Genomic DNA, 12,804 nt, shown 5'->3' on the forward strand with positions numbered 1-12,804 from the left:
CCCCAGGGCACCAGGACCTCCTTCTCCTTCTCCCCACTTGTCACCACTACCTCCAATTTCCTGCTCTGACTGCTGCGTGGGGACACTTTCTCACTTTTGTCCCTCAGTCAGACCCATTAGAGGTATCTGAGATTTTGACATTTCTGACTTTTTTTTATTATTTTGTCACTATAATTATGAATTGTATCCACTTTTTATGTATAAGGAGAACATGGTCTTGTGTGAACGTGAGCAGACTTGTTACTGCTTGCTAGGACTGTAACCTGAGAACACGTTTGAGCCTTGTCCAGACCTGGTGGAGGCTTGTAGCCACTTGCTTGAGTGCTAGCCAACATGTTTGGGTTTGCTCAGACTTGTACCCCAGCACAGTAGACATGTCACAGCCCAACCAGAAACTGCCTATAAAAAGTGCAGTGACTGGGTGTAGGATGGATGTGTTGGTGGAGCGTGGACTCCCCGTATCCCCAGCACTGCTTGCTCGTTCCTTATCAACGAATTAATAAATTCCCTTATTGATTGACCTACCTGATTGTGGTGAGTAATTTATAACACTCCAGAACTGTAACTTTGGGTGGTCAGTCTCTCTCATGGGAGCCTCCTAAAGGGCCTTCAGCCACTCCCCAGCCCCGGGCAGCACCAGCATCCCCTTTGCAGGGCCCAGCAGGGCTCTCCTGAGCTGCCCTTGCCCACCTGCAGACAGACCCTGCCCCAGCAGGGCCCTGCAGACAGACAGGTTTGTGTGGGACAGGTGAGGGCACAGAGGGTGGGATGGGCTCTGTGAGCCTGGCAGGGCTCTCAGGAGGGAAATGTCCAGGCCCAGGGAGATGCTCAGGGAAGGAGAGGGGGCTGGACAGAGCAATGCTGGGGGCAGGAGGGCACTGTTGGTGTGTGGGAGGTGCCATGCACAGCTGGGCATGGGAACACTGCCCTGAGTGCCCGGCTGTCTCTGCCCTGCCCTCCTAGGCACAGCACCACAACATCTTCTCTTGTTCCTGCACTCCTCTGGTACTGTCATTGTTATCTGCTGCTCTCAGGAAGGCTCTGGGATTGCAGCAGCTGAATCAGGCACTGCCCTTGGGATTCCTGCCAGGCAGGGGTCTCCATGGCAATGGGGTGTCCAAGCTTCCCTGTGACCTGTGGGGCTGAGGGCAAAGCAGTCCATGGGAAAGGGGAATGAGCTGAGCCCCCTCCCTGAGATCCCATCATGGACACACCTGGGAGTCTCCTTGCTGTGTTCTTCCAAGCTGTGAGCTGCCCTCCTGGATACAAATGTGCCAGAGCCTCTTGGAGCTCCCTGAATGTCCCACAGGGAAGTGCAGAGATGCCACAGCTGAGGAAATGCTGTTGGGTTTGCCAAGGGAACCGTGTGTGTTCTTGCAGAGAGGGGTGCTGAGACTTGCTCAGAGACCTTTAGGGAAGGTGAGACATTAAGGGATCCCTCTGCTGTGGGCAGGGTCTGGTTCATCCCAGGGTGACACAGGAGTGTGATTGTGCTCTGATTCCAGCCAAAGATGCAAAACCAGGGCAGCTGGGAACTCATCCAGCCCCTCACCTTCCCTAAGCCACAGGGAATCCTTTGCTTCTCACATCTCTCAGTGGCAAACTCTCAGCGCAGCAGAAATGCTGGGGATTTCTGACATCAGAGAAACAGGAATGATGTGTGGGTAGGAAAAAGTTCCCTAAATCTCCTCCCTGGCACCAAGGTCCTTTGGATTTGAGAGTGTAGATGGGTTTTGCAGAGTCTCACTGCTTTGCTTGTTTGTCCCTGGAGTCAGTGCCATGAGATCTGGGTTCCACTGTGGTACTTCAGGGACTGAAGGCAGGGTCAGATGTTTGTGTTTTGTGTTAGTGGTCAGTGGCCATGGAAGTGACAAATGCCTTCCAAGTCACCTGCCTGGGACTCTGAAACTGTGATGGCTCTGGTGGCAGGTGAGCGCTTTCCTGTAGGAAATCAGAGCCTGCCAGGAGAGCACAGAGGATCTGCAGGGACAGCCCATCCCATCAGGTCAGCAGCAAATGGAGCCCTGCAGCAAAATCCTGTCCAGTGTGGGGTCACCCAGAGACCAAGGACTGAATGTCTGCTGTGACCCAGGAGAGCTCTGCAGCCCCAGGGACACAGCAGGCACAGGGAAAGGAGTCTGGGCACTGACTGCTTTGAGCTTCAGGGACCTTCCCCAGGAGAATCCAGGGCAGCCCCAAGGGCATCTGGCAGCCCTGGAACAAGGCAGGCACCTCTGAGCCCCTCCACAGCCCCAGCAGAGCCTGTGTGGGAGGGGGTCAGTGCAGGGAGCACCATCAGCTGCCTCTGTGTCCCAGGCTGAGCAGCAGAGCCCAGCAGAGGCAGCCCAGGGCCCCGGGCAGCACAGCCCCCGTGCTCTGCAGAGCAGCAGCCCCAGCTCGGGCTCTGGGAGCAGGGCAGGGGCTGCAGCAGTGGCTGCTCAGGCCAGCACAGACGTGTTCCCCTGGCACAGGCTCTGTGGGCAGCTGGCATGTGCTTGAAGCAGAGCAGGAGCCCCTGGGGTGCAGAGAAGCCCTGGAAAGAGGCTGCCCTGTCCCTGGGGCAGCAGCAGCTGCCTGAGGAACCCTGGGGCCAACTCTGATGCTGTGCTGGGCAGCGGGGCTGGCCCGGGAGCTGCAGGAAATGCCCAAGCTGAGGATCTGCTGAGCATTCCAGACACAGAGTGGCTGTCCCTGACCTGCAGTGCCTCCAGTTGTTGCTGCAGAAGGTAACCATGAATATGTCACCTGCACTGTTGGGCTGGGGCAGGAACAGGGAGAGGAAAAGAAGGAACCCTAGGTAATGTAAGTCACCTGCAGTGTCAGAATGGTGCCCATGGTTCCATGGAGCCCCACAGTCTCACAATGGTCTCCTCGTCACACCAGGCCCCACAGTGTCACAAGGCATCTTTGGTTCTATGGGGCCCACAATATCTGCTTTGCCAATGGGCAAGGTCAGCACCGAAGACACAGACACCAACTTAAGGAACAGAGTAATTTATATATTGCAAAAGTGTAAAGAATTAAAAAAAAAAAAAAGCTGGCTGGGCACAAGTGGGGCAGCACAGCAAACAGGGAGCCTGCGAGTCTCTTCCAGAGACTGCTCTGCCTGAACAGCTCAGCCAGCGGGAAGGAGCTGCTCCACACGGGAACCAGGAACAGAAGACACTCCTATTTTATGGCATGTTTTCTGTTTTAAACTAAAGAAAAAGAAAAAAGAAAAGAAAAAACTTCTATAAAATGTGAAAGATAAAAAAACCCCCAAGTTTCAGTGAAAAATATTCCATAACTTTTAATTCAGTTTAATAACTGATCTTTCGCAGCAGAAAACTCAGTTATTTACTTTGTAAATGAGTTGATGGCATTGATCCATTTTACTGGCCTCAGTAACCTTTTTTAAAAAGATTTTGAGGTTTATTTCCAATATAGTTATTTTAAATTGTGGTGGAATTGGAGTGAAGCAAGAAGAAATTGCTTTGTGCCCTGCCAGCTCCTGGCAAGACTGGCAATGTAAACTCTGTCACTGCCCAAATCCTTTAGATGCTCTTCCTTCTCACCCCGTGAAAGAGCTGCACATTCCCTTTGAAACTGTCAGGGGCTTCTTAAAGACGGAAAGTCACACTTACAGCTTTTTGCTTGGTTTGGGAGTGCAGAACGGAAATTCTCCTTCCATCAGCTCCAGGCTGCACTGCCTTAGGAACACGGCCCCTCGCCAGGTTTTGCCCACTCGTGGCACTTCTAGAGGAGGAAGAAAAGTGCAACTGCACAATTCCAGCCAAAAAGGAATGAAGAGTCGGACATCCTGTGGAAATCCAGAGGTTCAGCTGGCACCGTGGAGAGTGTGGGTTCTTGCCCATTGGGTGTGTGTCCCTGACAGCAAACCCTTGGCCTGCAGGAGCGTCTCACTCACCTGCAAAGCAGAAAGCTCAGGCGGTGCGCTCGGAACGAGCTCGTCTGGTGCAAAGCTGTCAGAGCCCTGTGAGGGCAGAGCCCTGTGTCCAGGGCTGAGCCCAGCAGAGCCCTGGCACAGCCCAGAGCTGCCTCAGCATCCGCAGAGCCCGGCTGCAGGGAGAGAAACCAGAACCCGCCCGTCAGCCGAAGGCTCCTGTCCCCCTTGTCCCGACCCCGCAGTGCCCAGGCCGTGCTGGCTGTGCCCAGAGCTGGGCACAAACCTCCCAGTCACTGCTGCCCCTGGGAGCAGAGCAGGAGGGCAGCACGTGTGCCCAGCCTGCAGCCACCATGGCACACCCAGCCCCTCAGCAGCTGCCCAGAGCCAAGAAGCAGCTTGGCAGCCACTCAAGAGTTCTTTGCATCCACCCCAGCAAAGGGGGGAACCTTTGGTGCCCAGCCAGGCCGTGCCATGCCCAGATCTGGGAGCATCCCCCTGCCTGGGGACTCACCTGCAAATTGGGCCTGGAATGTCTTTGAAGAAGGTGCCAGAATCGAAGTCGATCATCTCCAGCTGCCAGTGGCCAGGGCCAGGCAGAGGTTGTCATCCTTGAGGTTGTCCTTGCAGCAGCCCCACCTGGTACAGCTTTTCCAGGGGCTGCTTCTCCTTCCCTGGGGGCCAGACCAGGCTGTCTGTGCTCCGCCCAGGGACTCAGCCATTACTGAACCAGGACAGGTAAAACCAGGTCGAATGGTGGCTGCCAGTGCTTGCAAGACCAGCTCAGCTCCAGAACAGATGCTCCCATCTGATGACCCCTGCTCCATGGTACAAAAAATCTGTGTTTCTTTGCTTCTTGTGACCGAGATGTGTGTAGCTGTTTGATCAAAGGCTCCTGGATTAAATGGTGCCTGTGAATCTCTCCCATCTTCTAGGGCAGATGAACATCCTGCAGCCAAGGGTCATGGAACAGATCTTCCACAGATGGCCTGTCCAAGGAGCGCATGGATAAACACCAGCTGATAACATCTCGGCACTCTGGGGAGAGAAACCAGCAAGCACCAGTCAGCTGGAGAAGGACCCTGTTTGCTTTGCCCCACTGTTCCCATGCCCAGGCGCTGCTGGATGTGCTCAGAACTGGGCCTAAACTTTCCAGACAACTCCCTGTTTTGGAGGAGAGCAGGAGAGCAGGACATGAGCCACCTCCTCAGCAGGTGCCAGAGCAGGATGCTCACGAGCCCACTGCTGTCTCCCAGCACTGGTATTCCCCGTGCCCAGAGATGAGGATCCACCTTGAGAGAGCCCTTGTGGGAACTTGAGCTGGCCCCGGATGATGCCCCGGCCCCTCCTGAACGGGTGCTTCCCGCAGACCATCTGGTACAGCACGATGCCCAGGGACCAGATCGTTGCTGCCTCGCCGTGGTAGCATTTGCGGTAGGTCCATTCCGGGGGGCTGTAGGATGGTGTTCCTATGGAATACAGATGGAGCTCATCAGGGGAATGCTGCTGCTCCCAGAGCCTGGCCCCAGCATCCCTGGGCATGGGGGGGCTGCAGCAGTGGCACAGGGGGTGACCTGCTGCCTCCTTGCCAGCACCTGGCTCTTGTGTACAAATCTGGGGTTGGAAAAGAAGCCACTGGTATTGGGAGAGGGCAGTAGAAGCCCTGGGAAGGCCCAGCTAGGACACACAGAAGAAAAACCCACCCAGTGGTGGGAAAAACCCACTCTCCTCCCTGCTTGCATTGCCCCCAGAAAACACTAATAAGCTAAGGCAAACAAGGGCAGCAAAGCAGTCCAAGCCCTTCCTCGCCTGCACACCAAACTGAGCAGTGCCCAGGTCTGACCCCCCTCTCTGCCACCCCCATGGGGTTTGTGTCAGGCTGGCTGCCCCAGCTCCAGCCACGGCTGAGTGGCTGGTGAATGAGGTTGGCAGAGCTGGCAGCTGGCCCCCCTCTGACCCCCACCCAAGAGCAACTTGGCTGCAGAAGCAATGCCATGGCCTGCAGCAAAGGGGGAAATCCCTGGTGCCACAGCCAGGCTGGGCCATGAGATGCCCAGGAGCATCCCCCAGGCTCGGCTCACCTGCAAACTGGGTGTAGACTGTGTCCTGGAGGAAGGTGCCACAGCCGAAGTCAATCAGTTTGAGCTGCCCGCTGTCCAGGTCGATGATGATGTTGGCCGGTTTGATGTCCCTGTGCAGGACCCCGCAGCTGCTGCAGTGACGCACGGCCTCCAGCACCTGGCGAAACAGCCCCCGCGCCTCCTCCTCCGGCAGGAATCTCCGAGCCGCGATGAAATCACGGAGGTCCTGACATCGCTCTGGACGCTCCATCACCAGCAAGAAGCAGCTGGGCAGCTCAAACCACTCCAGCAGCTGAATGACTCCAGGGAACCCAGTGGACACCTTGTCCAGGAGCACAATCTCCAGGGGCGCACGGGCGCCGTCGGGCTGTGCGAGGAGCACGATGCCGTCAGCGGGGCTGAGGCCGTGCCAGGGCTCTGGGGCTCCTCAGCCAGCCCGGGATGCTCTGCACCCCCCGCTCACCCCACGCCCGCTCTCCCTGCAGGGCTCCCGGCGGCTCCCACCCTGCCGGGCCCCGGCTCCTCGCCGCCCGGCACGCCCCGGCTTCTACCGCTGGCCCCATTCACTCACCAGCTCGCCCCAGTGCTGGATGCGATTCCTGGGCACGCGCTTGATGGCGACCTGCGAGCCAAGGGGCAGCAGCGGGCTGAGCTCGCTGCCCAGCACGCCGCGCTCCAGCCTCCCCTTCCTCGTCTTCTTCTTCCTCCTCCTCCTCCTCCCTCCTCCTCCGCCCCTGCCTCTCACCGGGGCGCCGTCCGCGAGCCGGGTGCCCGAGAAGACGCTGCCAAAGCCGCCGCTCCCCAGCAGGGAACCCATCCGGTACCGCTCCTCCAACGCCTCCTGCGCCTTCCCTGCGGGCGACACGCGGCTGTCAGCGCTCGGCCCGGGGCCAGACACGGCCCCCGACCGTTCCCCGAGCGTCCTGGGCTGGGCATCCCCACCCACCCCGGGCCCCGGCGGAGCTCGGGCCGGGGGAGCCTCGGCGGGGGTGGCGGGAGTGGCCGCGCCGCGTGTGCCCTCCGCGGGTCCCGGGAGGAGCCGGAGACGGGGCCGGGGCCGGGGCTGGGACTGGGGCTGGGACTGGGACTGGGACTGGGACTGGGACTGGGGCTGGAGCTGGAGCTGGAGCTGGAGCTGGAGCTGGGACTGGGACTGGGACTGTGACTGTGACTGGGACTGGGGCTCGGGCTGGAGCCGGGGCTGGGGCTGGGACTGGGACTGGGGCTGGAGCTGGAGCTGGGGCTGGAACTGGAACTGGAACTGGAACTGGAACTGGAACTGGAACTGGAGCTGGAGCTGGAGCTGGAGCCGGAGCCGGGGCTGGGGCCGGGACAAGCGGAGCCAAAGAAAAGCGATGCCTCCCCAGCCCCAGGCACTGTTGCCCAGCCAACAGCGCCACACCCAGGACAGCGAGAGGCGGGCGGAGACGAGACCGCGGCGAGACGAGCGGGGCCGGGGGCGGGGCCGGCGACGGGGCAGGGGCAGCCCCGCCCGGGGCCGGGGGCGGGCTCGGAACATGGCCCGGAAAGGGGAAGAGGGGAGAAGGGAAGAGAGGGAGAGGATCCGGGAACGGGACCCCGGGGAAGAGGGTGCGGGAATGCGGGACAGGGAGAGGAGGAACAAGAGATCCAGAGGATCTGTAGACTCGCTGCTTCTACTGCCGCTGCTGCTGCTGCTGCTGCCGCTGCTGCTAAAGCAACTGAAGCGCCGTGGCCGTTTGTCCGTGTGTTCGTTTGTCCGCGTGTCCGTTCCACGCTCGCCCCACTCGCCCCATGGCCGAGCCCCGCGCGCCCCGGGGGCAGCCCCTGAGTCTGTCCCGGAACGAGAACTTTGCCCTGTTGAGCCAAGCCCCGAGTCCTGACTCCCGCACGGTGACACGGGAATCCCCTGGGTCCCTGCTGTGCACTGGTCCTGCTGAGGCTCAGACACTCTCGGGGCTCATTCCCTGGCTGGAGGATTCCTGCCCGAGCCAAGCACTGCACTTATGTCTCCAGCATTGCTTTCCAGCAAAACCAGGGTAAGGCAAACTGTTTGTAGCTTATGATATTTTAGAGTGTCTAAGACTCACAAGTCATTGATCTTAGAGGTGAGATCCATTTGGACTTAATGGCATGGAGAAGCAGTGCAACACTAAAACACTAGAAAAGGGGAGCATAGAAATAAACACATGAAAACATCTCGGATTGTTTCTTTCCATTTTCATTTCACTTCTGGAAAGCTGTTTCAGTTTTCCAAGAATCTTCTCCACAGTCCTGTCTGCTCTTTTCAAGAGCCTTTCGTGGAGAACGAGGTCGAGCTTCTGTCACAGGCTGTGCCACCAATGCAGCTTCTCTTGGCTTTCCACACTGTGCGTGCAGCACGAGTTCTGCAGCAAAGCAGGGCAAATGTTTGGAGAACTTTACAACTTATCCTTTCTTTTCCTTGTGGACTGAGGAGTTGTGCCATTGGTAAGGTTTTCATTGTGATTGTTCCAAGCTTGGAAAACAGGAGGTGGTACCAGGAATTGTTAGGGAATGCAACCCTGACTGGACTCAGAGAAAGAATCTCCAGAGCTTCCAGCTGGAAGTGGAGAGTTGTGTGATAATCATTCCCGCGTCTCCATGGACACCTGCAGAGTAACCTAGACCGTGAAAATGGGCTGACAGCTGTAGTTTGTTTCTGTGTTCAGTTTAGATCATTCTACATCTCTTGCACTGGTATAAATCAAGAGCACAATCTGTTCATGATAAGCACTAGACCAAGCTGGACTGCCCAGAGTAGATGACAAAAAGAATCTCAAAAGGGGAAATGCAGGTGAACTTTGTGGACTTGGTGAACATTGTCTGCAAGAAGGGTAGTTTTTTCTAATAATTTCTAGTCCATTCCTTGTGCTTTTATCCTTCTGAGAAGGCCATTTGCATCCCAGATTCCTCATCAAAGGAGAACCCTGAGCTTGCGGAACTGTGTGTCTCTGCTCCTCTCAGGGACACTCAGAGTGAGACAGGAAGCAATTTTGAAGCAGTTGTATTAAAGCAAAACCAGTTATTAAGTGGAGATTGATATCATTCACCCAAACCAAAAACTTTGGCTCAGCCTGGAGCAGTGTCCTTGAGGGGTGTCCCCAGCCCAGGGAGGAAGGCCCACACCCCCCAAGGAGGGGAATGTCAGGACACGCTGCTGTTACAATCTGGGACGGGGCTTTTCCAGTCTGGGGTGCTGCCCTGTCACTCAGATGTGCCCAGGCTGTGTCAGCTGAGCAGCTCTGCTGAAGTTCTCAGTGGTGGCACTTGGTTGTTCCCTGCTCTGGGGATTTTCCCAGCTCTGCCACAGCTTCAGCTCCCTCTCAGGATGTTGAACTTTGGGATGGAGGAGTCGGGCTGGTTTCAGCATTATTCACCCCAAAAGCAGCGTGACCCCCTCCTTCATTTCCCACTGGGGGCTTTGCAAACAGAGCCTTGTTGGAATTTGAGCCCATTGCAGGCAGAGCCTCCTGCTCCAGCAGGAACTGCCTTTCCTGGGCCATGGCCAGGCCAGGTCCTGCTGCAGGAAAAGCCCCAGGCAGCCCCAACACAGGGAAGGGCTCGGGGACAAGTGCAGAGTGCCATGGGGGACCTGTGCCAGGAATATTATCAAGACCGAGAATGGGACTGGGAATACGGGAGGGGGACCGGGAACGGAACCGGGAATAGGGACAGGAACCGAGAGTACGAGGTTTTGTTGAAGCAATGATTTTGGATAAGGGTTTAGTTTCTTTTCTAACATCCAGTGGTGATGAAGATGGGCTTGGTGTTCTTCTGGGAATTTAGTGGAGAAAGGCTTCTCTGATGTTTCTAATTTCATGTTTTATTTAGGTAGGAAATATTTAACTCTTCCCCTTGGGTACGGGTATCTCAAATGGGATGATGTAATTTGATCAGTCCTGCAGTGAGACTGGATGGCTTATTAACAGAAGATATCTTCCTGGGCAAAGGATGGGTCCTGGAAGAGATAAAAACAGCTGTTCCACCAAGCACAGCTGGCCTATTAACAGAGGATATTCCCCCTGGAGTTATGAGGGATAGGTCATGGAAGAGATAAGGAGCACTGCTCCACCTGGTTTTAACAAATAATGGTAGAATATATACACTTCTGGTTACATCTTGCATTGCAGCCTAAGGCATTATCCACTCCTTATTCTATTACCATCTGCATCATACCTAAATTAATTCCTTTTTAAACTCTGCGAGATAAATAAATATTTAGATAGCTACACAGATAGACAGACAGATAGATAGATACATACATACAATGAAAGTTTACACACACTTCTTGCTTAAGATTAGGTTTTTTTGTGGTTCACAACAGGTTTCTTTATCTTTCTGCATTACCTACCAAGTGTAACTAGGTTCTTGAGCAAGAACAATCTTACGGATTGGTTTGCCTTTGCTTGAGGTGGGACTAATCTAAACAATCTAAAATACCTTTTATGTGCACTACAGGGACTTTATCCCCATCCACTGTGTGCAAGGCTTCAGACTGGGCAGGACTTGCTTGAGTGATGGACTCTCAGGTGTTGACTGTTTAGGTGGCTTTTGTTAAATTAATTTCTCAATTTTTAAAGGTTCCCCCACCAATTGCCTTTCGGATAGTTTTAAGTAGTCTGTTGTATAGTTCAACTTTTCTGGCAGCTGGAGTATGATAAGGGATATGATCTATTTATTCAATATCCTGGTTTTTGGCTGAGGTGTTTCTAAGGCTGTTCTTGAAATGAGTCCTGTTGTCTGACGATTCTCTCTGCTGTGTCTTTATAGGACTTGCTTTTTTGGGCTTCAGACGGTGTTTTGAGTAGTAGTGTGAGGTACAGGGTGGGTTTCTAATGATCTAGTGGTGGCTTCTACCATTGTGATCACGTAGCACTTGCCTTGGGGGGTTTGAGGCAGTGTGATGTAGTTCATTTGCTGGGCTTCTTTATACTTATATTTGGAATACTGCCCCCAGTATTAGAGAGGCTTTATGGGCTGGGCCTGTTTAATTTTAGCACATGTCTTACAGTTACAGATAACTTGAGAAATGCAATTTATAGTTAAATCTACTTTTCGGTTTTCTGCCTACTTATAGGTGGCATTTTTTTGCCTTAGTGCCTTGAAGTATTATGGGCCTATTGAGCTAGGAACAACTCTCCCTTATGTTGCTAATTTAAATTTATTGGTGACATCTCTATTTTTGCAGCTTGATCTACTTGCTTGTTGTTTTAGTGTTCTTTATTAGCCTGACTTTTGGGGATGTGGCTGTCTACATGATGGACATTTACAGATAGTTTGTCTGAGTGGCAATGTTTTTCCACTCATCAGCAGCCTCAATTGGTTTTCCTTTATGCTGTTAGCTGGCTTTTTTTTTTTTACCTTTCCAGCTAACTCCACAGAGCATTGGTTACTATTTATGATTCAGTATGAGGGTAGAGCTTTGGCCACTTCTGTCTTTCAGCAGTGTCCAGAGCCAGCTGAATGGCTTTGAGTTCAGCAGCTTGACCTGATTCACCTTCTCCTTCAGCAGCTTGTGCAACCTGTCCTGTGGGGTCCATGCAGCCGCTTTCCATTTCTGGTTCATCCCCACAATGAGACAGAAACTGTCAGTGACAAGAGCACAGCGTGTTTCTTGTGCTGCTAGTTGGTTGTATGGTGGAGTTTTTTAGCCTGGGTTACTTGTTTCTTCTCGTTTTTGTTAATGAATCATTAAAAAAATCACCCCAAAAACATCAATAAAATCACTCAAGGACAACCTCAAAATCCCTCAAAAACCTCAATAAAATCCTTCAGGGACCCCCAAAAATCACCCCAAAACCCTCAATAAAATCCCACTGGGACCCCCCAAAATCCCTCAAAAAAATCCCTCAATGGCCCCCCAAAATCACCCTAAAAACATCAAAAAAATCACTCAGGGACCCCCTATAGAATCACCCCAAAAACATCAATAAACTCAATCAGGGACACCCCCAAAATCAACCCAAAAACATCAATAAAATCACTCAGGGACCCCCAAAATTCCTCAAAAACCTCAATAAATTCCCCCAGGGACACCCCTAAAATCACCCCAAAAACCTCAATAAAATCCCTTAGGGACCCCCCCCAAAATCACCCCAAAAACCTCAATAAAATCGCTCAGGGACCCCTCAAAATCACCCCAAACAACTTCAATAAAATCACTCAAGGATCCCCTAAAATCACTCAAAAACATCAATAAAATCTCTCAGGGACACCCCAAAATCACCACAAAGACATAAAAAAAATCACTCAGGGACCCCCCCATAAAATCACCACGAAAACATCAATAAAATCACTCAGGGATCCCCAAAATTCCTCAAAAACCTCAATAAAATCCTTCAGGGACCCCTCAAAATACCTCAAAAAAATCCCTCCAGGACCACCCAAAATCACCCCAAAAACCTCAATGAAATCACTCAAGGGACACCCCAAAATCACCCCAAAAATCTCAATAAAATCCCTCAGTGACCCCATAAAATCACCCCAAAAACCTCAATAAAGTCCCTCAGGGACCCCCCAAAATCACCCCAAAATCATCAATAAAATCACTCAGGACTCCCCAAAATCACCCCAAAACCATAAAAAAAATCACTCAGGGACCCCCATAAAATCATCCCACAAATCTCAATAAAATCCCTCATGGACCCCCAAAATCACCCCAAAAACCTCAATAAAATCCCTCAGGAACCCTCCAAAATCCCACAAAAACCTCAATAAAATCACTCAGGGACGCCCCATAAAATCACCCCAAAAAACTTAATAAAATCCCTCAGGGACCCCCCAAAATCACCCCAAAATCCCTCAAAAACTTCAAGAAAATCTTCCAGGGATCCCCAAAAT

General features: G+C 53.3%; 1 protein-coding gene across 1 annotated transcript; it reads right to left on the minus strand.

The window, feature by feature from the left end:
* Window positions 1-4,778: 4,778 nt before the first annotated feature.
* LOC306816753 (serine/threonine-protein kinase pim-1-like) lies at window positions 4,779-6,504 on the minus strand. The gene is made up of 4 exons (XM_079333187.1): window positions 6,428-6,504; window positions 5,965-6,331; window positions 5,176-5,352; window positions 4,779-4,921 (listed from the first exon to the last, which is right to left on the minus strand). The coding sequence occupies exons 2-4, from the start codon at window positions 6,212-6,214 to the stop codon at window positions 4,815-4,817; spliced, it is 534 nt and encodes a 177-aa protein (XP_079189313.1). The 5' UTR covers window positions 6,215-6,331; window positions 6,428-6,504; the 3' UTR covers window positions 4,779-4,814.
* Window positions 6,505-12,804: the final 6,300 nt, after the last annotated feature.

This window comes from Erithacus rubecula, assembly GCF_903797595.1.
Source record: "Erithacus rubecula genome assembly, contig: scaffold_884_arrow_ctg1, whole genome shotgun sequence".
Taxonomy (NCBI): Eukaryota; Metazoa; Chordata; class Aves; order Passeriformes; family Muscicapidae; genus Erithacus; species Erithacus rubecula.